The 26,620-nt window shown below is 49.4% G+C and overlaps 12 protein-coding genes across 12 annotated transcripts; 4 read left to right on the top strand and 8 right to left on the bottom strand.

The window, feature by feature from the left end:
• Positions 1-3: 3 nt before the first annotated feature.
• On the bottom strand, positions 4-1,242 carry LTR64_003077 (uncharacterized protein; the record flags this gene model as incomplete). Its single annotated transcript, XM_064897440.1, has 1 exon — positions 4-1,242. One exon carries the CDS (start codon positions 1,240-1,242, stop codon positions 4-6), a length of 1,239 nt encoding a protein of 412 aa, XP_064756390.1.
• A 506-nt stretch (positions 1,243-1,748) lies between these two features.
• Positions 1,749-3,341, bottom strand: LTR64_003076 (uncharacterized protein; the record flags this gene model as incomplete). Its single annotated transcript, XM_064897439.1, has 1 exon — positions 1,749-3,341. One exon carries the CDS (start codon positions 3,339-3,341, stop codon positions 1,749-1,751), a length of 1,593 nt encoding a protein of 530 aa, XP_064756389.1.
• A 599-nt stretch (positions 3,342-3,940) lies between these two features.
• On the bottom strand, positions 3,941-4,541 carry LTR64_003075 (uncharacterized protein; the record flags this gene model as incomplete). Its single annotated transcript, XM_064897438.1, has 2 exons — positions 3,941-4,399; positions 4,443-4,541. The coding sequence occupies 2 exons, from the start codon at positions 4,539-4,541 to the stop codon at positions 3,941-3,943; spliced, it is 558 nt and encodes a 185-aa protein (XP_064756388.1).
• Positions 4,542-4,818: 277 nt separating this feature from the next.
• LTR64_003074 (uncharacterized protein) lies at positions 4,819-6,111 on the bottom strand (the record flags this gene model as incomplete). The annotated part of the gene is made up of 2 exons (XM_064897437.1): positions 4,819-5,889; positions 5,935-6,111. 2 exons carry the CDS (start codon positions 6,109-6,111, stop codon positions 4,819-4,821), a joined length of 1,248 nt encoding a protein of 415 aa, XP_064756387.1.
• Positions 6,112-7,177: 1,066 nt separating this feature from the next.
• sec1 (syntaxin binding protein 1) lies at positions 7,178-9,382 on the bottom strand (the record flags this gene model as incomplete). Its single annotated transcript, XM_064897436.1, has 2 exons — positions 7,178-8,758; positions 8,834-9,382. The coding sequence occupies 2 exons, from the start codon at positions 9,380-9,382 to the stop codon at positions 7,178-7,180; spliced, it is 2,130 nt and encodes a 709-aa protein (XP_064756386.1).
• Positions 9,383-9,778: 396 nt separating this feature from the next.
• Positions 9,779-12,643, top strand: SUV3 (RNA helicase; the record flags this gene model as incomplete). The annotated part of the gene is made up of 1 exon (XM_064897435.1): positions 9,779-12,643. One exon carries the CDS (start codon positions 9,779-9,781, stop codon positions 12,641-12,643), a length of 2,865 nt encoding a protein of 954 aa, XP_064756385.1.
• A 411-nt stretch (positions 12,644-13,054) lies between these two features.
• Positions 13,055-13,889, bottom strand: LTR64_003071 (uncharacterized protein; the record flags this gene model as incomplete). The annotated part of the gene is made up of 3 exons (XM_064897434.1): positions 13,055-13,244; positions 13,346-13,499; positions 13,823-13,889. 3 exons carry the CDS (start codon positions 13,887-13,889, stop codon positions 13,055-13,057), a joined length of 411 nt encoding a protein of 136 aa, XP_064756384.1.
• Positions 13,890-14,511: 622 nt separating this feature from the next.
• On the top strand, positions 14,512-18,099 carry PRP22 (DEAH-box ATP-dependent RNA helicase prp22; the record flags this gene model as incomplete). The annotated part of the gene is made up of 1 exon (XM_064897433.1): positions 14,512-18,099. One exon carries the CDS (start codon positions 14,512-14,514, stop codon positions 18,097-18,099), a length of 3,588 nt encoding a protein of 1,195 aa, XP_064756383.1.
• Positions 18,100-18,471: 372 nt separating this feature from the next.
• Positions 18,472-19,407, top strand: RIP1 (Cytochrome b-c1 complex subunit Rieske, mitochondrial; the record flags this gene model as incomplete). The annotated part of the gene is made up of 3 exons (XM_064897432.1): positions 18,472-18,820; positions 18,936-19,104; positions 19,155-19,407. 3 exons carry the CDS (start codon positions 18,472-18,474, stop codon positions 19,405-19,407), a joined length of 771 nt encoding a protein of 256 aa, XP_064756382.1.
• A 1,253-nt stretch (positions 19,408-20,660) lies between these two features.
• On the bottom strand, positions 20,661-21,994 carry LTR64_003068 (uncharacterized protein; the record flags this gene model as incomplete). The annotated part of the gene is made up of 2 exons (XM_064897431.1): positions 20,661-21,643; positions 21,694-21,994. 2 exons carry the CDS (start codon positions 21,992-21,994, stop codon positions 20,661-20,663), a joined length of 1,284 nt encoding a protein of 427 aa, XP_064756381.1.
• Positions 21,995-22,939: 945 nt separating this feature from the next.
• On the top strand, positions 22,940-24,083 carry LTR64_003067 (uncharacterized protein; the record flags this gene model as incomplete). The annotated part of the gene is made up of 2 exons (XM_064897430.1): positions 22,940-23,434; positions 23,481-24,083. 2 exons carry the CDS (start codon positions 22,940-22,942, stop codon positions 24,081-24,083), a joined length of 1,098 nt encoding a protein of 365 aa, XP_064756380.1.
• An 84-nt stretch (positions 24,084-24,167) lies between these two features.
• Positions 24,168-25,483, bottom strand: THG1 (tRNA-His guanylyltransferase; the record flags this gene model as incomplete). The annotated part of the gene is made up of 3 exons (XM_064897429.1): positions 24,168-25,041; positions 25,150-25,305; positions 25,464-25,483. The coding sequence occupies 3 exons, from the start codon at positions 25,481-25,483 to the stop codon at positions 24,168-24,170; spliced, it is 1,050 nt and encodes a 349-aa protein (XP_064756379.1).
• Between the last annotated feature and the right edge of the window lie 1,137 nt (positions 25,484-26,620).

The following is a 26,620-nucleotide window of genomic DNA, read 5'->3' as shown; positions in this document are numbered from 1 at the left end:
CAGTCAGCTTGTCCACACTTTCCGAGCAACATCCCGCAACAGCTCCAACTTTTCCCATTGCTTCTCCCGAGTCATACCCAGACCACCCTTGGCAGAATGACTACTAAACCCACATTGTGGACTAATAGCCAGCGCTTCAACAAGTGCCTCTTGTTCACTTACGCCCCAGGCCTGCGCTATCACCCTACTCGCCTCATTGATCTTCCTCACAAGCACTTCCCTGTTCTCCATCTCCGCCGTCTTCGTACTCACCAACCCCAACACGGCATGCTTCCCCCTCGGCAGAAACCTCAGCGGCTCAAACCCACCCGCCCTCGTCTCATCATCAAATTCTAAGTAAAAAGTATCAATCCCCTCCGTCTCATTAAACAGTTTCTTCGCAATCTTCTCATACCCACCACTGACCCAATGCGTACTCCCCAGCATGTTGCCGCGACACAGATGCATTCCCGTCTTCAGATCAGCATATTTACTGCTCCCTCTTATCGGCTCAAATATCCAGGAATATACTTTTATGTACAGATCTAATAGTTTGTCGGTATCGGTTCCGTCCTTGGCACAGCCGGCCAGAAACCCTTCGTCGCAGAAATAGGTCAAATGCGGATCATCGATCTGTACGTATCGACAGCCGTGGTCGTACAGTGTCTCGATTGTCTTTGTGTAACAGGCGGCCAGGTCGCGGAAATAGCTCTCGTCGTCTTTATAGCCTGAGTCGGGCGTGGATGCCGCCCCAGGCTTGAGCTGGATGTGCTGGTAGGAAGGGGCCGGGATGGTGATTTTGGTCTTTTCCCAGTACGTTTCGTCTGGTAACAAATCGCGCAGTTGCAGCCATTCGGAGAGGTAGGGCGGTGAGTCTGGGTTGAAGCTGATTTTGTTGGTTGCAATGACGCTTGCTCGAGTCTTGAGGCCGAAGGATTTAAGGAGACCTGTTGTGGTGGGGAAGTCTGTGCGGAAGGCGTCTGGGACGGGCAGGGCGTCGAAGACGATCATTCCGTGGAGGTTTTCGAAGAACCCGGAGAAGTAGATGGCTCGTGGGTATTCTCCATTGACGATGGGTAAGATGTCGCGGGTGATTTGCACGTGGACTGCGAGTTCGATGGCGGATTGTTCGGCTTTTTTGATGCTGTCAGATACTTGACGTGTGTATACTACAGTGTAGTCTTCATTGTTGCGGGCGTCTCTCAGGGCCTGAGGTCGGAGGAGGGATCCTACTTGGTCTGCTCGAAAGGGTGGTGGCGGCATTGTAGGCTGCTTTGTAGGAAAACGGACGTACAGTATTGGACCTTCGATAAGCTTGAGATTCTACTCATAGAAAGCACTGATCTTGCGATCCAAGGACAATTGAAACCCAAAGGTGAGGATAGTTTATGAGAGGGAAGTTTAGCAAATGCAACTACAAGGGCTTTGTGACAGCGAGTTGGACTAAAGACCGCTGAACAACAGAAGGACTGGTCAACGCATCGTGCCTTCCGTTTCGTACATCTTCAGCATCTGGTACGAAATCTCCCGGTCAGAGATGTGGGGAAGGAACATATCCATTCTACTCGTCTGTGCTCTAGATTGTCCGGGATGTGCCTCTTTGAGCTATTACCTTTACTGGCTGAAAGCTGTCGTCAAGAGGAGGGCTCATTGCTAGCAGAAGTGTCCGAGCAAGAACGAACAACGATAGTAAAAGAAAACGAGATTTCAGTTATTAGCCCCAAATCTCAGAACCAGGATGCCCAAAAACTACATCTTCTACCAAAAATCTACCCTTCAAATCCAACCAATGACTCGACCAGACGCTGTTCATCTCTCGGCACCATCCTAACCTTATATCTCTTCGGCACGCTAACAAGCTGAGTCTGATCTTGCACGCCCATCACAGGATGTGTATTAACAGCACCACCATCCTCAGCGACCACATCCCGGATCTCAAAGCAACTGATCAACCGTAGGTATATGGTGTACATCTCCCTGTTAGCCAGCAGCGACCCTGCACACATCCTGTAACCAAGACCGTAAGTGAAGAGCGGTGCATCTGGCTGCTCGAGCCAGCGCTCTGGGCGGAAGGTCAGGTAGTCGTCACCCCAGACTTCGGGGTCCATATTGCAGGACCAGGCGTTGAGGAAGACCACAGTGCCCGCAGGGATGATGGCGCCTTTGTTGAACGAGCTGCGGATGTCTTTGACCGAGGCTCGAGGGAGAGATAGACGGAGTACGGTGTAGAAGCGGAGGAACTCCCGGATCAGGGCTACAATATAGGGTATGCTCTGGTCGTCGTTCTCATCGCAGAGAATGCTTGATTCCAGCGGATAGACTTTGCGGATCTCTTCGAGAGCCTTGTTCTGGATGTCTGGACGCTCTGCAAGGAGAGCCATAGACCACGCAACCAGTGTTGTGAGTGTATCCAGACCACCAGACAACATGGTAAGAGAAATAGAGGTAAGCTCCTCTTTGTTCAGCTTGGCCTCCTTATCCTGGATAACATTGGCCTGGATGCAAGGCTGATGCGTACCTTTTTCCATACGATCATCAAGTTCATCATTTAGGCGCTTAAGGTACACATCACGTCTTCGTCGCATCTCACGAGCTTTTGACTTGCCAACGCTGAACGGATTGAGTCGTAAGATAGGTATGTAGTCCTGTAAATTGCCAGTAGTGGATCGGAACTTCGACACCTCTTCCTCAACATAGGTGATCTCGTCGAAGAGATCATCAGACTGTGAGGCAATACGTGTTCCCCAATTCAAGGTCAGCGCAAGCGACAAGCTTAGACGCTGAATCATCGGCATGGGATCAACGAGCTTCGTCCCTGCCGCACCATACTCAAGGAACTCCTTCACAAATGCCTTTGTCTCCGTATCGATATGTGGAATATAAGTCATAATGCTCGGCTTGTTGAGTGCACTCGCTGCTCCCTTGCGTCGCCTTTTCAAGCTGTCTGAGAAGGGTGAAGTGCCGATTGTAGTCCCCGCAGTACTACTGACGACTTTATGAAAAGTGTAGAACTCTGGTCTGGAACTCAATGCCTGAGAGTTGGCACCGAATATTTCCCGGGCAGATGCCGCGCTGTTGATGACAACGACGGGAACATTGCCAAGCATGATTTGGTAGACTGGACCATACTGCTGAGCCCATAGACGGTATTGCTCTGCCGCGTTGGTTCGGATTTGGTGGATATTCCCAATCATTGGAAGACCGACAGGACCTGAGATGCCTGGTATGCGGACTGTGGCCCGCTGGAACTCTGTGATTGTAACATAGCCCACAATACAAGCTGTGAAAGCATAGACTGTGAAAAGCAAAGGGTGACTAATTGAGTAGGCTAGTATTGACTTTAGTAACGAATCGATCGCCATCGTTGGCAGGAGTTCTTGTTTTTGCGACTTCCTAAGCTGTCCACGACACTAATTTCGGGCCACTGAATGTGCTGCTTTGTAAGAATTTGTATTTCTTTGAAGCCTAGACGGAAGCTATTTCCTTCAATCGAGGAATAAATGTGAGGCCTGAGATTGATCGTTTCTGTACAATTTTAAACCCTGGCTGGAAAACACTAGGTTATGGTGGACGAAACCGAGAGCAGCACCCGAGGTGAACGATGTGAGAAGCAAATGGATATATCATGATGAGAATTCTGTTGTCGATATATACACAAATCCAAGTCCGGTCATTGGCGCTGCAGATACGGCAAATGTCGAGTAATGTGCTGAGGATCGTCTGGAGTGTACTTCTGTGGGGTATGGAGAAAGTCACTGCGGAAGCAGGCCGCAGTTTGACACAATTGTGCGGAAAGGTAAAAGAGTTCTGTGAAGATATGGCTGCAAGTTGTGTGTACTGCTGTAGAGTGTATTGGCGAATCTCCGTGTATGAGATATCAGGCTCTGTTGACTCAAGTTCGTTCCGGTGATTTCCACAACAAGCAGAAACCATTGCACGAGCGAGCGTCCACTATGACTATCTATTCCACCGATTCTGATAGGGGGACCTTGTCGAAGAAGTGCTGCAGGAATTTCGGTCCAGGCAGGTTGTCAGTTATGCCAACAACAGCGTTCTGCCAGTAAAGGTTTCCCGCCGATGATGAATCTGCGAGGATTCTCCCGTATGCAGGAGCTCTCTCGAACTCCTTACCATGCTCGGTTTCTCTGGCTGTTTCCTCGATCACTTTGCCCATCAAGTATTCTTCATCGAGAGTGCCCACGAATACGACAACCTCGTCAGGCATATCATCGCTGAACCACGCGATACCGCTTCCACACCCAGAGCAAAAAGCTCGCTTAGAGCTAGGGCTGGACTGATACTCCTTGAGGGTTGTAAAGCTGGGCCATGCAGGTGATACCTGTGCTTTCTTAACGATAAGATTGGTTGAGACGAGGGAGCCAGTCCATTTCCGACACATATTACATTGGCAGGTGGCGACCTGGAAGGTTAGTTGGACTGAAGCAACGCTTAGGTCTACTTACCATTGGAGGCCAACTGCCTTCATCCTTGAACAGAATGTCGTAGTGAATAGCACCACACAAACATCCGCCCGAAACTTTGTTTGGAGTATCCGAGGCCATGATTCGATACTGCACAAGGACGGTGAAGATTGACAGCAGTTTCTCGGTAGTGGCGATGAGCTGTACGTTTGTGGGAAGGCTCTGCTTGTGTGGGCTATATGTCAAAGAGAGAGAGATCCTCTGGAATAACGAGCTTCGCCCTCTTATATAACGAACCCAGTATCTTCGCTTTTTCATATTATCGTCTGACTGTGGCGAGGGTTTCGAGGCAGCCTGGATCTCAAGCACAACAGGCAGATACACTGTCACGTACTCGTATCCTTAGCGACAAAATCGTTCAGCTCTTCTGCTTCTTGTTCCTCCTCGAACCTGCTGTCTGCTGTTTGTGGCTTGCATCACCTGTATTCCCATTGGCTGTTCCATTGCTGCCTGCATCGGTCGTCTTAACACCCTGCTTGGCTGCGTTCTCTTTCTCCTTCTTCTCCAACGCACGTTGAACGGCACCCTGTTTCTCAAGTCGCTCGATCTGCTTTTCGGAAAATTCCCACAGCGTTCCAGCTATTACCTCATCTCTGACCTCCGGTCTCAATGGTTCGATTTCACGGCATTCCTTGATGTATTTTCCACCTAGGCCCTGACCATATTGAGGGTCCATGACTGCGAAGAGAAAGCTTTGAGCGCCTTGAACAGGTGACTTGAGAATGAGCCACCATATAGGCCACGTTAGCAGGTAGAGCAAGAGTCCAATCAATGAGCCACCGGTCAGCCACCTTCGCATTCCAGGAGTACGAGAGTAGCCAGGATCAACCACAAGAGCTCGAGCATTACCTGGCTGCTTATCAGGTCGCTCATATGCATCGAGATGCTTTTGAAAAGCGTGGGCAAAGTTCATGACAGCCAACTTTGTTCTTGAATGAGCCCAACTTCCTGATTTGGCTTTTGTCTCTGTGTTGCTCAGATCAAGAGTGCCTCCAATGTAGCTACTGCATGTGCTGAATAGAATTCGCACGTCTCGATCTGGTGGCTGTGCTCGAATAGCAGGCGAAAGGATGCTCAACAAATGGTAGGTGGAAAGGTAATTGACCATCCATTCTTCTTCGACACCATCTACGGTAGTCCTGCTCTTGCCCCATTTAGGTGTCATCACGTTCGCGCACAAGACGATGGTGTCTAATCTTCGTGGAGGAGCATTGTCTACCCATTTCGTGGCAAACATACGGATCGAATGTAAAGAAGATAGGTCGACTTGCTCGGCGTATATCAGCTCGTTGTTACACTGAGTTCTTAGGTCATCGATGTAGTCTACCAGGAACGGGTCGGATGGTTCGTGGTGGGTGAGTAAGATGATCTGTGCTCCTCGACTGGCCAGCTCTTTCGTGGTTTGTGCGCCGATGCCTGAAGCTCCTCCCTGCTCCTGTTAGAGATGTGCTCCTGCGCCAGTGTTTCGCCATACCGTAATTACTACCACCTTCCCATGCATGTTCCGCTCGGAGAGACATTTTGCTCCACCGAAATAGGTCTTGAGTACGTATACCACGCCAATGATCGCGGTGGATTTCGCGATCGTGAAAAGGTGCGGGATATTGCTGATACCTCTTCCAAAGCCCTCCGCCAGCAGAGGGACGACCATGTTTGCGACTACTAGTCAGATGGAATTGAATGCAGTAGTTCGTGCTCAAGAAGTTTATCTGAACCTGCGACTAGCCCGGCTTAGGCTCGTGGGGGTGCGGAATCCTCACGTCTTCAAGTGCTTTCGTGCCTGAAACTCAATTTCCTTCAGGCAATGACGTTGCTAGGACCAGCCCGAATTTGTGCCTGCAAGTGCAACTTGAGCCACCTTTCTGGAGCACGCTGTTGACCACTTCTGATCGCGGTACTCTACCAGTTCTATGTCTGACGACAAGTTTGATGTCGATGAGTATTTCGTCCCGCTAGTCGACCAGCGCGTGTTCGGCGCAGGTCTCAAGAGAAAGCGTGTCGCGTTCGTGCCAGCCTCTTCCCACAACTCCACAGTGAAAACCAACGCCACACCCACTGCTGGGAATAGATACCTCTCTATTGTGTTGCAGAAAGAACCGGGCTCGAAAGCTGACGTTGTAGACGAACCCTCAGCCACAGAGTCGAAGCCGAAGAGCAAGACGCGTGAGACACCTGTTGTGTGTGATGTCTGTGGTCAACCACTACTAGAGGCCGATAGCCATGCCACATCGATTGCACATCAGATATGCATCAAGCATTCCCATCCACCTTCTCATCTTGATAGGTCGCATATTGGACTGAGATACCTTCAAGACCACGGCTGGGATCCTGACAGCAGACGAGGATTAGGTGCACGTCAGGAAGGTATACGAGCTCCTATTAAGGCGAAAGAGAAGCATGATAGTGCTGGACTTGGCCTGTATGCTACCAGCGAGGACACAGATATTCACGTACGGCAAAAGAAAAAGAAAATAAAGGAAGAGCCGATAGTCAAATTGAACGCCAGAGAGGTTAGGAGCATCGAAGAAGAGAAAAGTCGGCGTGCTGAAAAGCTACGCCAATCACTGTATGGTCCAGATCTGTCCCAATATCTGGGTTCAAACGGCTAGATCGCTAAGGCAGATCAAAAAGTACTGTGCCCAGAACACAAGATGCATACATTGAGTTCCAACGCCGGACGCCGTGCTGGAACGAGAATTGTGTTTGTCTAAATAGCTTCAGTTCTTCCATACTTTGAAGTGATGTTTTTTCTCCTTCTTGCCTTCCGCCTTCTCCTTGGCCAATTCAGCTGGCGTCTTGAAAGTGCTCTTGGGAGGCTCGTGTTTTGAATCGTGTTTGGTTTCCTGCTTGGACGAGCTGGGTCGATTGTTGACCTGGGGCTGGCCCTGTGGTGCCAAGTTCATCTTCTGCATCGCTGCTACAGGCGGCTGTGGCTGTGCCTGTGGCTGTGGCTGTGCCTGAGTTTGAACTGGCGGCTTTCCATTAGGGATACTCTGCGGCTGCGGTGGTTTAGGCTGCATAGCAGCAGGAGGCGGTTCCGACATCCACGCTGGCATCTTAGGCGGGTCACGGTCCATAGGTAGGCCAAGCTCACGCCTGCTTCGACTTAGCAGGCTGACTTGCCTTGTGAAGGAGCGTGGTGTAATCATGTGAGTTGTTGCTAGGTAGACCTCCTTGCCATACTCGCGAGCGATCTCATAGCAAGAACGTGCTTCGGAATATGTTGCTCCTCCAGCCATAAAGACTATCAGCCTTTGTCTTGGTTTGCCAGACTGCTGACGAGTACTTGCCCAAGTCGGGGCGCCCTGCTTGCGCAAGGACGTTGTTGATTGAGCAGTCGATGAGTGGTCGAGATGTGGTTTGACGGGAGGAAATACGCCTGGGTCTAATGTATTTTTGCACAAGCCTTCGAGTAAGCTCCGCACATTAGTCTGGAACCGCGTCAAGTCAACCTCGTCTCCAGGTTGAACCTGTTGCGCCTTCGGAGGAAACAATGGTTGGAATCCAGGACTATTATCCTTCAGTTGTCGTTCCACCCTCGATCCTAGTAGGTCGAGATTGTAGATCATCTCCCCATCCATAGGCGAAAGCTCACCATGACATCTCAGCTTCTCAATGTCACCTCTAAGCAAGCCATTTCTGTACATGATGTACATGGCCAGCAGCCGCACTCGATCGTCGTGCACTATACTGTCATCGTCCAGTAAACGAACGACCTGATCTGCCAGGTTTCTGGGTCTCTTACCATCTTCATCGATGCCAGTAGCCAGGCATTGCTCAGTCGTGGAGATGTCAATCAGCTTTCTTTCCTGAAACAACTTTGCGCACTTCTCGGCCATATCGATATGTAATGCGAATGCCTCCTTGCCTTCCTGGAACTCAGGCAGACCAGCCATCATGTCCTTTATGGTATTGACTGTGACAGGCTGATCGTCACTGTCAGCAAATTGAGAGTTCTTGGCTTGAAACTGTTTGAAGTCGTTACTGAGTTCGACTAGAAGGTCTTTCATGTGTTTATGTCTGTTTGATACCCAGAGCTTGTCATTTTCATTGAGCTCCACATCCTTCTCTTCTTGATCTGGTTGCCCTCTTCGGATAACGTTACGGTAGGAGATTTTGTCGCCGTCGTCCTGCATGGGTAGGAGGTCCATAGCCATGGCTTGGTATGTGAGCTCATGAACAAAAGGAGCCATCAGATCCATGGTTCTATCGGTGATGATCAGCTCAGCACGAGGTCGTGGAGAATCAGCCGGAGGAAAGTTGTTACGCTGATCGCGGGCATATTCGTCCAGAGCAGTCTGTACAAAAGAGGCCAGATGAGAACATAGAACGGCGGCTGCATGATTTGCGTTTCTAGGTCTGAAATAGCGTACCAGTGGGTACTCGCCTAGAGAAACACAGACAGACACAATCTTCTGAGTGAGGCTGTCGAGATGGGCTTTGATCATGCTGTCGCAATGCGGATTGTAGAGAACGTGGAAACTCCAGTCGGCACGAAAGGTGACCACGTGAGACTCCCGAGGGTAGAAATCGATGTTCAGGTCCCGAGTGCTAGCAATGAGCTGACGACGTGGTTCGGCATTGAACAAATCCTGGCCCAGGAAGCGGGGGAGTGTAGAAGTCCAGATCAAAAAGGCTCTGCGGTACCTGCGACGGCTCAAGTCTGCCTTCAGCTGCTCAACAATATGTGGCAGAGGGGACAGTAAATATATGGCATCAGTCTCAGGCTGTTGCTCGCGACGATCTTCCAGCAACTCGACGTTGATAATGTTGCAATTGAGAACATCATCCTCTTTAACCACATTGTACAGCAGTTTCTTGCTAGTTCCGTCCAATACCAGGACCTTCCAGTCATTCCCTGTTGCCTGTTTTATGGCTGCGAGGAAGTTTTGTCTCTGCTCATCGAGGATAGAGGTGGCCATGGTGAGGGTTTTGGAGGGCTGGTGGTCGTTGTCGACTTGGAGGGTTCACTGCTGGTGATGACTGCGACAATGTCGACTCCCACATCAAACATCTCTTCTCCCGTATGAAATTGATCGTGCAGGTGCTGCCTGTGCAGAAGGACTTCTGCCAGAAAAAAAGGGTGCCTGGAAGTTTAGAGTAATGTATATCGGCATTGAGTGCGCCACATGGTCGAGTTCATGAGTGGGCAACTTGAACTTTCGACCAGGGCTTGCAGGGTCCCATGTGGTAATGTGGATCGAAACTCTAAATTTCGCGTGCATCATTGAGGTCGAGATTCATTGGCAAGTCGCCGCAATGCGTCTTTCACTGCATGCGCATCTATTGTCAGCTTACGTCTAATTGCGCACTGGAGTATGCAAGCATGGCATCAGCGACCTATGCAATGCGTTCTTTGCACATTCCGTCGAACAGCTCCGTCTGCGCGCCGCATCAGCAGCAGTCGGACACTGAGTCTTGAGATCCGTCGCCAGAAAATTAAACCAGCGGCAGGCTTTGATAGAAGGGAGAGGGATCACAAGAGACAAGATCCTGCTGAACCTGTGAGGGGAAAGCATGGCCAACCTGTGATACGGAAATATGGAAAGGGAGACAACATCAGCCACCTTTCTGACGCGGAGGAGAAACAAAAGCAGGCCTCTCACATACAGAAAAATATCCAGACTCTGGAACATCGCCTACGTGCGAGGACACCGACTGATAGCGGCAATGGCACCACTTCTGACATGGATCGATTGGATCCCACGGGGCAGTTATGGCCAGCCTACCGTGCATATATCTTGTCCTTGAAGGAGAAGGTGGCCACATCAAAACGACCCTCAAATGATCAGAGGATGTGGGATACTTTATCGAGCACAAATAACGAAAGCTTGGAGAAGGAATTATACTTTGGCTTCCTCGACTTTGCTATCAAACCACCAAGCGCTGATGAGTTTAGCAAGTCAAAATCCATGCCCGTCGATCTGCGCTATCCGACCGAATGGTACGCCTCAGCACGAAGAGCCCAGAGGGTCATCCATCTTCATGTCGGTCCCACTAATTCCGGTAAAACATACAATGCCCTGAAGAGACTGCAAGAGACGAAAAATGGCTTCTATGCTGGACCTTTGAGGTTGCTAGCACATGAAGTCTACTCCAGGTTCAGAGCCAATGGTATAGCTTGCGACTTGGTCACTGGTGATGATGTGCGCCTTGATGAAGACGCTGACACAAAGGTCTATGCGTCCACGGTTGAAATGGTCAACACCTCTCGTCACCACGAAGTTGCTGTGATTGATGAAATTCAAATGATGGGTTCAGAAGACCGTGGATGGGCTTGGACTCGCGCTTTCCTTGGTGCTAATGCTAACGAGGTTCATCTCTGTGGTGAGGAAAGAGTTGTACCCTTGATCCGCGAGCTGTGTGCCTCAATGGGAGATGCTCTACAAATCCACCAATACAAACGTCTAAATCCGCTTCGCTGTATGTCCAGATCGTTGCGTGGTAACATCAAGTTACTTCGCAAGGGCGATTGCGTGGTTGCTTTTTCCATTATGGAGCTGCATGCTTTGAGGCGACAGATCGAGCTTGAGACCAATAGAAGGTGCGCTATTGTCTATGGTAGTCTGCCACCTGAAACCCGTGCTCAACAAGCAGATCTCTTCAATGACCCTGACAACGACTATGATTTCCTTGTCGCTTCCGACGCTATAGGCATGGGTCTTAACCTCTCTGTCAAGCGCATCATCTTCAGTAGCACCTCAAAATTCGACGGTACGAAAACAGTGCAGCTCACCATACCTCAGATCAAGCAGATCGCAGGCCGTGCCGGACGATATCGCTCTGCTCATCAAGACAAGAACAAGACTTCCGCTACCACGACGGATGCAAAGGATGCTGCTGACGAGAACGTCGGTCTTGTCACTTGTATCGATGAAACTGATCTTCCCATCATTCGTGATGCACTTGCTACAGAAGCTCCACCAATGCGAAAGGCCGGCATCGTTCCACCTGCAGAATATTTGCAAGAGTACTCGACTCAACTTCCGCCTGGCATACCCTTCGAGTACCTGATGCGCAAGGTTTCGCACGCGGCTACGATTCATCCTCGCTTTTTCCTATGCGACATACGTGACAAGCTAAAGAATGCACGCATAGTGGATGATGTCCCTAACTTGACCATAGAACAAAGAGTCAACATAACCGCAGCTCCTCTTGGAGGTCGTGATCCCAAGCATGCAAAATGTCTCCAGGCCCTCTCTCGTGTGATAGCGCAAAACAAGCTGGTCACAGTAGCAGATATCCCTGAGATACCGCTCGAGGTTCTAGCTCAAGAACCACAACACGAAAGAAGATACCTAGAAGAACTCGAAAGTCTTCACAAGTGCTTAATTCTCTACCTCTGGCTCAGTTACCGTTTCACAGCAGTCTTGCGCGATCAGCCTATGGCCGCCCATGCCAAGGACTTGACCGAGCAGCGAATCAATCTGACACTGCGAGCATTCTCTGCTAACCCTCGACTCAGACAGAGACTGCGTAAGATCAAGGAGCAGCAAAAAGACTTCGTCGCTCCGGCCGTTCCCGAGAAAGCTGAAGCACAGGCGACAGCAGAGCCAACCTACGATCCTGAGCGCCAGTCACGAGTAGATGAGAAAGACCGAGATCAGTACGAGGATAATTCCAATCCTTTCATGCTGGACGGACAAGCCGACGAGACCGTCGAAGAGCATTTTAGAGAGCCGGCTTCGATGGAAGCACCCTACGGAGCTGAACCTGGTTCAGAAACACAGCCAGATTCTAATAGCTTGACGTCCAAGACACCTATACACGACACGCTACCTGTAACAGGGAATTTAGACACGACAAGACCGGAGGATCCTATGCAACAGCAAATATCCAGCGCCATCAACGAGGCCAACATGTTTCACGCACGTTCTACGAACCCCGCCTCAGGACTACCCGAAATCGACGCCGACACTCACGATCTAGATATGACTTCCGGAACACAAACCGCAGACCAGGAACCTGCATTCCAAGAACGACTCCCACCAGACAGAGACACCAGCGATGAAGTGGTCATAGACCCGGCTGAGGCAGAAGCGATCGCGCAGATTGAGGATAAGGAAGAAGGTGTCGACATGTCGACGGAATCAGAGTCTGGCACGACAAGGATACCTGAGAGGAATGAAGATGCTGACGAAGAGGAGGTTGAGCAGCCAAAGGCCGCGAGTGGTAGTGCGTGATCTGATTTGACGATTCTTAGAATGTTGGCGGCGAGCGTGAGATGTCGCTGTAATGGCTTGGGGTTTTTCTTAATGTATAAGACTATGGTCATCAGGCTTGTACAACTACGATAGAGACGAATTGAATTCAGCCAATCAGGTTGTCGTCAGGACAGCTATCTCATTCTGGCACTGTCAGTCCCACAGAAGAGAAACACGTAGTCGATCTCAAGAATTGAATGAACAAATATCATTTCGTGGTCTAGGTTGTTATGCTAGCATGATGAACACCTCGGTAACATCAACTTGTCTAAATGCTTGTCCCGGCGCCCAGAACTTACTGGTCGATCTGACATACTCGCTGTCTTCACAATTTGCTTGTAGCAGAATGGCTGCATTGCGTCAATGTTGATTGGTGTCAATATGCTGTAACTAACGGCTGGTTGGAACGGTTCTCTGGGTAGTGTTGGTGGTTTGTCCAGTGCCGCTGCTAGCACCGAGTCCAGATCCAATTCCGGTGCCAGTGCTACTGCCAATGCCCGTGCCACTACCGACTCCTCCCATACCCGCGCCGTGGTTTCGCTGCTCAGCCGCACGCATTTCTCCAGCAATCTCGTCCTCACTAATCCCGTGTCAGTAGTGACCAATAATGAGCATCGGTCTCAGAACTGAGTTGGAGTGTCTCATGGGATGCAACAAGTGCTAGACAATTTGAGTACTTACGTTTTCTTGTTGCCATGGCTGATCATGCGGTTGAGAAAGCTGTTTGGTCGGCCCATTGGGTACTTGTCACCTTCTTTCTCAGCGGTTTCGACTTCTTTGCTGACATAGGAGTGAGTCTCCTCATCTGCGGAGGCATCTGGGTCATCGAAGTCGGCTGTGTGATGGGTTAGTTTCCGTAAACTTGAACGAGGACGCCATTGACCGGTCACTAGGAGCAGGAAAAGATGGAAGTTGTTCCGGAACAAGCTTGACCGTGTTACTGCTGTGTATATCTGTCTGCTGATCGTCCAAGCTGCTTCACGGTCGAAGGGTGACTAAATCATGGTCATGTATGGAGGGGCAACTGCTCCGTCACATCTACTGCAGCTCTCGACAAAAGAGTAACGGGGTCGATGCTTCGAAAATATCGAAAAATGAAGACACACGGCTGAAGCATTTCCCCTTGGAGAGGTTTTTTGAGGGGCAGGATGTACTCACGTTCAGCATCTTTGTGGGAAAATCGTCGCTTGACCTTGGCTCTGATGTTGGTCATCATTCCGGACATCTTGCTCGATATCTAGTGATAATAGTGAGGGCGTTGGAGAAGTGTTCAATAAGGATGCTTCGGGTGCAAGTGTATCTCAAGAGCAACCTGAATATGCAGATGGGACAAGGTCTCAAAACTAAAATGCCGCAGAGGTGTTATGGTCTTGCTTCCAGAACAACAAGAAGGTACAAGCGAATTTAAATGAGGCGGGGAAAGAGCGTTTCTAGATCACGTAGCTTCAAGTGGGCAGGTGCATGCCAAACGGCAGGTGGCGGTGCCTCCCTGAGCGACAAGTCACACGTTCTGTTTAGGCTCCAAAACTGCTTGGACTTGCATGGCCATACGTCAGGATCCATGTTCCGAAGCGTTTGATCTGTTATCTCGGGAAGCTGTTGCTGGCAGAAGTCAGTTTCACCGATCCAGAAGATCCACTAGAGCTCAGTGGGTAGGTTTCTTTGTCCTCCGGTATCGAACAGCATATCCCTGCCAGATAAGGACTAGCAGCAGTCAGAAGCCTGACAGCCTAACCCCAAATTACAGAATTTGGTCTTGTTCTGGTCAGGTACAATCATGAGTATCAGCGTCCTATGCGACAGCCACGGACACAGTCATACGTGTCTGGTGTAGCCCTCCAGCAGTGATGGATGACCTCGAGAGTCTGGAATACCTCTCTCTTGTGGCCAAGATCACTTCTGAACTACAAAATCATGTTGGTTTGGGCGACAAGGCTCTTGCTGAATTCGTGATCGCGCAACATGGCGGCAAAGATCTGGTGTCCTTCAAGAAGGCTCTGGCCGAGATGGAGGCAGACTTTCCCGAGTCTTTGATTGAATCCGTTGATCGACTCGTGCTGACTATGCATCCAAAGTATAAGAAGAGCCTCAATCTAGACAAATCGCGAAACCGTGATATTGAAAAGATGGACGATATTGGTCGCAAGGCAAAGGTCTTCAAGGGCTTGGCTGTTGCTGACAAGACACAGACCTGGGAAGAGAGTGATGGCTCGGCTGACGATACTTTTGCGATATTGGAAGGGCTGGCACCAGACAAGTCTAACGGAACAGCGCATGGCAGCAGAAAACGCAGTCGAAGTCCCGACGATTACCACCACCCACGAAAGCGGAGATCTAGGAGTCCCGGCCACCCACCTCGCTCGAGAAGGAGGAGATATAGCGATGAGAGTGATCGTGACGAATATCAAGAGCAACTGCAACGTGAGAAAAATAGCAATGGTCGTCGACACAGGCACAGGCATGACAACGATGAAGACAAATACTTGGACAGGAGAAAGCCGCGGCAAGAAATAGACGACCATCCAGTACTCTATAAGGTCTACGATGGGTGGGTTACAGGTATCAAAGACTTTGGCGCATTTGTGAATCTGAAAGGTGTAGAGGGCAAGGTGGATGGACTAGTACACGTTTCAGCCATGCAAGAGGGAGCCCGTGTAAACCATCCTTCTGATCTACTTTCCAGAGGGCAAGAGGTCAAGGTCAAGGTCGTCAAGATCGAGGGAAACAGAATAGGCTTGTCGATGAAAGAGGTTGACCAAGTCACAGGTAGAGACCTCGTGCCGTCACGCAGAATTGCCTCGGGAGCCAATATGGAGCGACTCAATGGTGCAGGCGATTTCAACAATGAGGAAGTGCCTGTAATTGAAGACATCTATGGAGGCAGATCCAAGAACAGGAAGCGAATGACTTCACCCGAACGCTGGGAGATCAAGCAACTAATCGCCGCTGGTGCTCTGAAAGCTTCGGACTACCCTGACATCGACAAAGACTACGATGATGGGTTGAATGGTGACGGTGGTCAAGAACTTGAAGAGGATGTGGATATCGAGGTTCGTGAAGAGGAACCTCCCTTCTTAGCTGGACAGACTAAACAGTCACTTGAACTGTCTCCTATACGCGTCGTCAAGGCACCAGAAGGCTCACTGAACAGAGCTGCTCAGGCAGGCACCTCTTTAGCTAAGGAAAGACGAGATCTGAAAGACCAAGAAGCCAAAGACCGTGCTGCCGAAGAAGCCTCGAAAGTAAATCTGAACGAGCAATGGCAGGATCCTATGATTGCTCCAGAAGATCGAAAATTCGCTGCAGACTTCAAACAGAAGCAGCAAGAACAATCCAAGGCAACGCTTGTGGTCCCTGAGTGGAAGCGAGTGACACAAGGTCCGAATCAGGCACTAGGGAGGAGGACGAATATGACCATAAAAGAACAGCGAGAAAGCCTTCCTGTATACAAATTCAGGAAGCAACTTCTGGAAGCAGTGGAGCAGAACCAGCTATTGATTGTGGTCGGTGATACTGGCTCTGGGAAGACTACGCAACTCACTCAGTATCTGGCTGAAGGGGGTTATGCAGCAAGAGGCATCATCGGCTGCACACAGCCTCGTCGTGTTGCTGCAATGTCAGTCGCAAAACGTGTTTCAGAAGAGGTTGGCTGTGAGCTTGGCCGTGAAGTGGGCTATACAATCCGGTTCGAGGATCGAACTTCAGCCGATACGCGAATAAAGTATATGACGGATGGCATGCTTCAACGCGAAATTCTGGTTGATCCTGACCTCAAGAGCTATTCTGTTATCATGCTGGACGAAGCACACGAAAGAACGATCGCTACTGATGTGCTATTTGGACTCCTGAAGAAGACTGTCAAGAGAAGACCTGATCTCCGCATCATTGTTACATCTGCCACCCTTGACGCTGACAAGTTCTCTGACTTCTTTAATCAATGCCCCATATTTTCGATTCCAGGTCGGACATTTCCTGTCGAAATTATGTACTCCCGTGAACCAGAAGAAGACTATCTTGATGCCGCTCTGACGACAGTCATGCAAATCCACCTGACTGAGCCTGCTGGCGATATCTTGGTGTTTTTGACGGGTCAAGAAGAGATCGATACAAGTTGCGAAATCCTATATGAGCGTATGAAGGCTCTAGGTCCCGCAGTTCCAGAACTAGTCATTCTGCCAGTGTATTCAGCATTACCAAGTGAGATGCAGAGCAGAATCTTCGATCCAGCCCCGCCTGGTGGTCGAAAGGTTGTCATCGCTACCAATATCGCTGAGACATCTATCACGATTGACCAGATCTACTATGTCATTGATCCTGGATTTGTGAAGCAGAATGCATACGATCCCAAATTAGGCATGGATTCGTTAGTCGTCACACCAATCTCACAGGCACAAGCAAAACAAAGAGCGGGTCGTGCGGGCCGTACAGGACCGGGAAAGTGCTTTAGGCTATACACTGAAGCTGCATATCAATCCGAAATGCTGCCAACTACGGTACCGGAGATCCAGAGACAGAACCTGGCGCAAACAATCCTTATGCTCAAAGCTATGGGCATCAATGACCTGCTTCATTTCGACTTCATGGACCCACCTCCAACGAACACCATGTTGACAGCTCTAGAGGAACTGTATGCATTAGCAGCGTTGGATGACGAAGGCCTCCTCACACGATTGGGTAGAAAGATGGCAGATCTCCCAGTCGAGCCTTCTTTGGCCAAGACTCTGCTCACCTCGATCGAGTTAGGGTGTTCTGAGGAGATTTTGACAGTAGTCGCCATGCTATCAATTCAAAACGTGTTCTATCGCCCCAAGGAGAAGCAGCAACAGGCCGACCAGAAGAAAGCTAAGTTTCATGATCCACATGGTGATCACTTGACACTCTTGAATGTTTATTCAGGGTGGAAGAACTCGCGGTTCAGTGACCCTTGGTGCTTCGAGAACTTTATTCAGAAGCGGTCAATGACTCGAGCTCGTGATATTCGAAAGCAGTTGGTGGACATCATGGGACGATATCGTCACCAGATCGTGTCTTGTGGACGCAACACAGAAAAGGTGAGGAGAGCTCTTTGCACTGGCTTCTTCCGCAACAGCGCCAGGAAGGATCCACAAGAAGGCTACAAGACGATGGTGGAAGGGACGCCCGTGTACATGCATCCAGCGTCAAGTCTATTTGGCAAGCCTGCGGAACATGTTATATATCACACCCTTGTGCTTACCACGAAGGAATATATGCATTGTGCCACGGTCATCGAGCCCAAATGGCTTGTGGAAGCTGCACCAACATTCTTCAGAGTAGCGCCCACGGATAAGCTCAGCAAGCGGAAGAAGGCAGAACGCATACAGCCACTGCATAACAAGTTTGCTGGCGAAGACGATTGGAGGTTGTCTGCTCAGAAGAGACAGTCAAGAGGTGGTGGAGGAGGTACTTGGGGTTGAGGTATATAGCTTTCTTGTTCCTGCGCTTGAGTATCTGTCAAGAGCCGTACTTGAATACGACTGACAACAAACATTATCTCAAACTCTCAGAACTCTTTCAAGAACTGTAAAGTGGAAAGCGAAGGTCGGAGTGATTCCGGGCAGCGCGCGTTTTTGCCGTCCAAAAGCGTTACTAGAACGTAGATGCAGGCTACTTCCACAACCGATGCTCCTGCCCAATTAAATACAGCTTGAAGTCAGAAAGCTGGCAGTTGCGCCTGCCAAGCAAAACTTCGATCTCGTCCCTAGAACTTCTTTCATCGACATCTCCCGCAACTGTATTGAAGCTTTCACGTCAACTCTCATCTATCCTCCCTCCTTATAGACGTCAACATGCCTCCCGTCTCACAAGCGGCCGTCTCAGCTGCGCGACAATGGACGAAACACAGTCTGTCTACCTCGTCCAATGTCTCCCGCATCACAGCAAGCTCTCTCCTCACCTCTACACCCGAGTCGCAGAAAAGATTAGCTACACAACAAACCAGCACTGCTAGCGCACAAGGAGGTGCCAGCTTTGACTCTCCTTTCAGAGGCCAGAAATCCGCAACAGACTTCAACAAGGTCCCAAGTTTCAAGGCATACATGAGCAGGGGCAGTGAGCCCTCGACAAGAGTCTTTCAGTATTTCATGGTCGGTTCGATGGGTCTATTGGCTGCTGCTGGCGCAAAGGCTACTGTACAAGGTACGGAGGATTCACACTCATTGTGAGCATTATGGTTACAGTGGTCGCCCGCGACACTGAAGAAGTAGTGTTTACAATTCAGCTTGATCACTCGGCTAATACGCTTGTACTACAGACTTCCTGGTCAACATGTCCGCATCCGCTGACGTCCTCGCCATGGCCAAGGTCGAGGTCGATCTTTCAGCTATTCCAGAAGGAAAGAACGTCATTATTAAGTGGCGAGGCAAGCCAGTCTTCATCCGACACAGAACAGAAGGAGAAATCAAAGAGGCGGAATCGGTCAAGTATGATACTCCCGGCTGAGATGTTGAAAAGCTGCTAACATGCGCTATAGAGTCGAATCCCTTCGAGATCCCCAACAAGATTCCGAGCGAGTCAAGAAGCCAGAATGGCTCATCATGTTGGGCGTCTGCACTCATCTTGGTTGTGTCCCAATTGGTGAAGCAGGCGATTATGGTGGTTGGTTCTGCCCATGCCACGGTTCGCACTACGATATTTCTGGCCGTGTACGTAGGGGTCCTGCTCCTCTGAATCTGGAAGTACCAGAATACGAGTTTCCTGAGGATGGTAAGTTGGTTATTGGTTAGAGCGTTTCACAAAAGGAGTGTACATATCATATTGCAAGACTGCTACAGCCGTTGTGTCAAGCATGCTGGATTTTAGCGGATGTTACAGTCGTCTCTTTCGTCATAAGACTGCTTGAAAGTTACCAATTCGCAAATTGTGAGAGTTTCAGGTGAATTCCGAGTCGTCCTTTTCACGGCTCTGCCATGAACACGACATGTACTACAGTGGATCAAGGTGGTATTCCCATCGCGGTTTCGAGATCCCATCTACATGGCTGTGGTCAGCTTTTTCATCTGAAGCACTAACAACTACAAACAACAACATTCTCATCCCAGACGAGAGCTTAACGATTGAGCAAAGTTCCTACAAGAGAATTCGCTTCGCATGGACAATCTATCTGCAGCTGTTCCGATTACCGTCTTTATTTCCACTGACTGCCACTTGGTTTCACAGGTTTCTCTAAGAGTCATGGAAAATTTTACTTAACGATACAAGGCATGCATGGTGCCTCGGGTTTGCTCCTTCTCAAGTTCTTCTAGCCGACAGTATCGACCAACCCTCTTCTCCACAAGCACATGAATAGCCTTCTGAGCCCGCTCGAAAAGTATCGGTGTCTCGCTGCTTATCTAGTGGTTCGGCTCGATATCTCGTATCCTCAAAGCCCAAGGCATGATTCAGTCTGCAAACATCTGCGAGCACTCGATGGTCTATGCAGAAACGTGTGCATACGCTAATTGGGTATACGATGAGCACGGCGTGTGTGTTTCATAATATCACGATCGTACAGTGGCCTCACAACCAGGAGCACCATGTTTGGCCACAACAGGTGAGAGGGTTGCTATCTGACGGCCCTTTTATCTCACATTTGATGCGATGGGTTTGAGCGAATTGTCGACGGAAGCGATACAGTCAGAGACAGATCCAATGTTTCCTGTGTCTTTTCCAGGGAGCGTTCGGAATCATCCAACCATATCACCTGTATGGTAGTTGAAACATGTCTTAGCCACCTATCGTCTCTTAGCTTGAGTTTCTGCTCGAACCAAGATCCGCTTCTTTGGCCTATGGACTGCTTGTGTCTCATGCTGTGAATGTGTATGACTTTCGGCTCGCCATCTCCTTTTGTGTAGGATAATTCGAGCATAAAATTGGACGTAGAGGTATGCCAGACCGTGACAGGGTTATTGTAAAGAGCCACTGATTCTTGCTACTTCGACCCTCCGGCGCCCTGCTTGATAGATTCTGGTGTGCAATATAGGACAGTGCTCGGGGCTCGTCAAGTCCAGGGAACTTTCTGAAAACCTACTACTGGTGGTTCGACCCACATATCAATATCGGCCCTCATCTCGGGGAATGACTCGAAGAAACCAGGCAGCATAGTCCAATTCTTGAGATCAAACATGAAGTCGTGATACAATCTACTCAACCCGCAAATCAGACCTGATTCGGGGTCGTATTGAGCAACCTGCTCATCCGGATATGGCCAGTTGAAGTGAAAGTACTCCACGAAACAGAAGGAGAACTCGCCGCTGACTTGATACTTCTCGTATTCGAAAACGAGTCTCTCGCGCAACCCTGGCCATACCAAGAAATCAATAACGAGCGGATGTTCTATCCTAAGCTGCGCAGGACGAGGAAGAAACCAGGGAGGCACCTTGGATCGATTCTCGTCGGACGGGTTTGCCCGCCACCGCATGGCACATCCACAAATATACATCAGAGCCAGCCGTTGAGGCCTCGAGGTCCATTTGCCGAACACTCGCTGGTCGACGCATTGCAGGGCGAACATGATAGGATGTTGGATCGCCGTGCCGATGCTTTCCCACCCCAACAGGATTGCCCTTGCTAGCACACTTTCATCGAAATCCATTACAATAGGATTTGCCTGTAAGCCACGATGGAATGCGTCGTCGGAGGTTGTCCACTTGTGCTCGTCAGGTGCTATCACGAGAAAGCCGCCCTCGGGTGGCAGTCGTCCTGTGAGTGGAGAAGGGTTCGAAAAAGGGTTGCCAGAACCATATTCGAAGAATTCGTAAATCTGATTGATGTCTATGTTTCCGAATTCCTGCGGTACAGCTGCACGGTAACCCTGTGACTCGAATAGTGGTTGTAGACGTCGAGTTTGTGTTAGAGTTGAACCATGAGTGAGTGCGATGGCTGGATCAGATGTGCTTTCAATATCGGTCACCGAGCCTGAACGATCATCATTCACCAAAGGTGTGTACGTAGTTGATGATGTTGAGTCTCTTCTTATAGTATCTGTCGATCCTGTCAGTCATTGCCCTTGCAAGAGAGGCCTGATCTCCGACCTTCACTCTCACCAAGCGCTTCGTTGATGGCGAACCTCATCTTCAATAGTGCTGTTTGATACCTCCCATTTTCTTGGCGCAGGTCGCCAATGACCTTAGTGAGTTGAGCTATCTCATAGTTCTTGTCTCCCGATTCAAGACTGGCCAGACGTTGTTCCAAGTCTGCGATCTTGTTCTTCGTTCTTTCACGCGTTGCGCGCTGTGCGAGCCTGTCAAGTTCCCTTTTCCTTTCAACACGATTGCTGCCTGTATCCTGTTTTTTGCGTTTCGGCGCATTGCCTTCATCGTTAACCGTGTTCATCGCGAAACCACAATCTCGGCCATTTAGACATCTCGCTCTATCTCGGATCACGACTCGGAACAAGCAGCCGCAATCACAACTCTCACCACCGACGATCCATCTGTGCACTTGTGTTGTACCAGCTTGATTTCGTTCTGTTCCCGAACGTGAGGTAAAGCTCCTAGCTCTCCGCACAAAACGCCCCGGGGCCCTCGGGGGAGAATGGCGCCGCTAGTAGCCGAGGCTTTCGAGCTCTATTCCATGCCCACAACGGTTAGATATCGCCTGGATGATAAGCTTGGCTTTTCGAGCTTTGTTGATGCATTGCTTGCACCTTGGCATATTTACTGAAGCGTTGAATAAGCATCGAACGTGAGTACTGATCCGAGCTCGTCGATTGCAGGCAACCACTCCGCTGAGGATCTTCAAGCTGTGCTTCTTCAAGCCATCACTGCCTCTTGTACTGCTACTCGCGATGCTTTTTGCCGATGTTGCAACGACGTGAGTTTCAACATATGCTTTCTCTGTAAAATGGGCAAGCCTCAACTCAGTGCCCTCTGCCAGAGCTTCTCTTGACTCAACAAATTCACCATGACTTTTCCGCGTTGACTGCCCGATCGCCAGAACGACCAGCAGGTTCATTGTCAGCTCGAAGACGCTTCCGCAAGCATCAGAATGCCTGATTTTTTGTGCAGACATCTGTTCGAGTTATTCTTGCACAAATCGCGAACCTGCAGATATGCAATGAAAAGTTAATGCCTGGTGTAACGTCATTGCTCCTTGATTACCTCATACTCAGATATGACGCCAGAACATTGACTGCCGAAGCCCCAATATTGAAGCCATCATGGTATCTAAATATGTCGTTCTTATAGGTATCCTCGGCAGTGTGGAATTCACTGATCAAGTTGAAACAAACCATCGATCGAGCAGTAGCACAACTGACACTCAGATTCCGAGGCCAAAATGTCCAGCTCGATGCCAGCTACCATGAAGGCAATCATAATCAATGGTAACAAGGCCAAGGTCGCCTCTGGAGTACCCCTGCCCAAGATACGCCCAACCTATGTTCTCACCAAGGTCGATTCTATTGCACTAAACCCTACGGACTGGAAGCACATCTCTGGAAAGAGGGCTGCTCCAGACGGTATTAGTGGTTGCGATTTCTCTGGTACGATTGTCGAGGTCGGTCCAGAAGTTACAAAGTCATTCAAACCTGGAGACCGAGTTGCAGGGACTACTCATGGAGCAAACCTCAGTCGTCCAGAGGATGGCTGCTTTGCTGAATATGCTATTGCAAAGGGTGATCTGTTGGTCAAATTACCAGACAGTCTCTCATTCGAGGCAGCCGCTACCTTTCCACTAGGAGTATCAACAGTTGGACAAGGACTGTTTCAGAAAGCGCTGAAACTCAACTTGCCAACTGACCCCGTCAAGGACAATACTCCAGTACTTATTTATGTAAGTAGGCCCTACTCTTTTTATGCACAACAAGCTGACTTGACAGGGTGGTTCTACAGCTACAGGAAGTCTTGGAATTCAATTTGCTAAGGCAGCAGGATACAAGGTTCTGACCACCTGCAGCCCTCACAACTTCGACTTCGTCAAATCCCTCGGGGCAGACGCTGTCTACGACTATCGTGATTCAGATTGTGCAAAAAAGATCAACAAAGACACCAACGATTCGCTCAAGCTAGCCTGGGATACCATCTCACTCGAGCCATCGGCCAAGATCTGCTCCGAAGCTCTGTCGTCTGATTCCTCTGGAGCACGTTACGGCTCGATCCTCCCAGTCAAATTGCCAAGAGACGGTGTTGAAACCACCATGACGTTCATGTATACAATTTTCAACGATCCGTTCGAGAAAGCCGGCCGACAGACTCCTGCTGTGCCTGAAGACTTTGAGTTTGCGAAGAAATTCTTTGACATCACTGAGAAGATGTTGGCTGAAGGCAAACTGAAGACACATCCTGAGCAGGTAGGACCAAAAGGTCTCGAAGGTGCCCTGCAAGGCATGCAAGACCTGAAGAATGACAAAGTCACGGGTAAGAAGCTGGTCTATCGTGTTCGAGAAACACCTGAGGCCTCAAACGTTGAAGTTGAGCTATAAGATTGGCATATATAATGCTTGTGGGTAATGCAGGCGAGTACGAAATATTCGAGACGGGACATTAACGACATGTGCTATTCACTGTTACACAGAGCTTCCTGGTTGACCTGTCAGCAACCATGGTCTCTGCTGCCAAAAGTCGTCCTTGATGATATCAATGTGTCGAACAACAACGTCTGCCTTCTGTCTTGCTTTACGAATCTTCTCCCTCTTTGTCTTCGATAGCTCGTCTTCTTTCGGTAGGTCGGAGGCGACGTCAATGTCTATTCGTCTCGCTGCTTCCGTTGGCTCAAGCATTTTATATTCCCTGAGTACCACACTTCCCTTCTTGAATATTTCTTTCTCATTGTTGTAGTTGATTCCATATCTAGACCACAATATTTCGTTCTTGTCAGAGCTCAAGGTGCCCTTCAGGAACTCCTCGGCTTCGGTGTTTGACATGCCTCCTTTCAGCACAAGTGCCCAGAAGGTAGTGTTGTACAGGTTGTTTATGTGACAGTCTGCTTGTCGCCAGGAAAGGTAATCTTTGAGGTTATGGTTGGAAGGATATGATATGCATCGAGCGTCGAATGTTGGTAAATGCGAAATAGCGAGATCGGCCTTCTCACGGCTTATTTCCTGCGATTGAGGATTTCCTTCAATCGCTATAACGTTCGTGCTTCCGCCACCATTTGAATGACGAGCTAGAAAGGTGCCCGTAGGGGCCGGTTCTGCGAAGTACTTTGGCCAGAGGTGAATATATGCGGCCGTGAATGTACTGACAACCGTGCTAGCAATTTTGGCAGATCGTCGCTCGAACAAGGTACACGACTTGTGAAAGACGAAGCTGTACTCATCTGAGTGACCATAGCTAATCATTATGTCGTGCAAAACGTGCAGTACATGCTGAGCGGCTGCATTCATTAAGTCTAGTGCTCTGATGTCGTTGGGTTTCACAAAACCATAGTGGTTGGATATTCTGAAATAGTCAGCAAGGCGTGAAATAGATAGTCTGTCTATTTTCTATAGCTTCGTCGAGGATGAAGTCTACGGCGTGAAAGTAAGCACACATTACGAACGGATTCACCTTGCCTGAAGCCACAGGGGAGCCAGACGTATTGGGTTCTTGCAGAGGTTGGTGAAGCTGACGTACTTGTGAAAACCACGACCATCGATGCGAACAACGATCCAGGTATTTGGAAGCAGATACTCTTCTCTTTCAAACTGTCGAACATATTCGAATCTGGGGACGATCAGTCGATATTACCATGGTCGTTGGTACTACTTGCTTCGAGTTAGCCATGACTACTGGCCATCAACCCTTTATATTGAGTGGTATTGTTCGAGCGTGTGATGTTTTTGATCACTGTACTTGCCACTCAGTACAATACTGTGACTCACGTCCAAGTCTCGTCGGCCATTGTGCGAGAGCGGCACAACGCGTCAAATCACAAGCGGACTCATATTGCGAAGCTACGAATTTCCTTGAAGAGTATAAGAGCCTTCTTCCTTGTTTGGAGGGCATATGTGCTGGTGTTGGGGTGATTATTATGTTTGAACTTTTTCGTCCAACGCAAAAAACCCAGTTACGTAACATTTCAAGCTGTTTACATCGGTGGTCTGTGACCTGGTGAGAAAGCAGGATGGACGAGAAAGGTGAGCTTTGCTTGTCCTTCAAGAATATGGGTATATACCGTTTGCACATTTGCTCTCTTACTCCAGGGCTGAGAATGTGCGCCTACTTCCTGCTATGAACGTTGCAGGTCTATCACTGCCTCCAGAGGAGAGTCAAGAGCCACGCTTGAACAATCAGCCGCTGTTCCGACGAACACGGGATCGACAGGTTCCCTGGTCGACGTGCGGAGGACTCTCGTGATGGAGCGACGCCAAGAGCAGATGTCCCCGTCCTTATCTTCAGTGCCAAAAGCACTACTCAGGTTTGGAATACAGCAGCACAGCACCGTGATACTAGCCTACAGGTGAAACAGATAGAGCCAAGAAATGATTTCAGTAATTCAATGTGCTTTAGATAAAGTCGCGGAACGACACAGTGGGCAAACACTCGTCCAAGAGCTCTCTCAAGACTAAAGAGAGAGTTCAGCTTCCTGGTCCCTTGACGCTTGCAAAACCGGTTGCAGGCATGCCTGCTTTGCTCAGAGACTTCTTACCGGTGGGTTTTGCAGCCTATCTTAACCTTCGACCAGGAACATTGCTCATCTCCGAAAACTAGTCCTAAAAAATGCACATGACCGAATCCACAACGTTTCTGTGATTGTTCCCCAGATGAGAAGAAGCAGACGAACTGCTCCGCCTTCACACCAGATCTGCCAACGTCTGCGGAGGCCGCCACGAGTGGTGCTACTTGCATGCATATTGGCCACTATACTCGAATATGCTGATGGCTTCCAAAAAACATTTTGGTTTGCTCCCAGCGATTGTTTCTACATCTCGCACATCAATCGTTGCACCTGGTCCAATGACTGCCAGATACAGATGAGAAACCTTCTTCTACTTACTTAGTATAATCGATATGCTACAGTCGTGGTTGTTGTCTTGCA

This window comes from Lithohypha guttulata (genome assembly GCF_036872675.1).
Source record: "Lithohypha guttulata strain CCFEE 5908 chromosome Unknown scaffold_2, whole genome shotgun sequence".
In the NCBI taxonomy this organism is placed as follows: domain Eukaryota; kingdom Fungi; phylum Ascomycota; class Eurotiomycetes; order Chaetothyriales; family Trichomeriaceae; genus Lithohypha; species Lithohypha guttulata.
The sequence above is the reverse complement of the archived record's forward strand: the minus strand, read 5'-3'. Positions and strand labels throughout refer to the sequence as shown.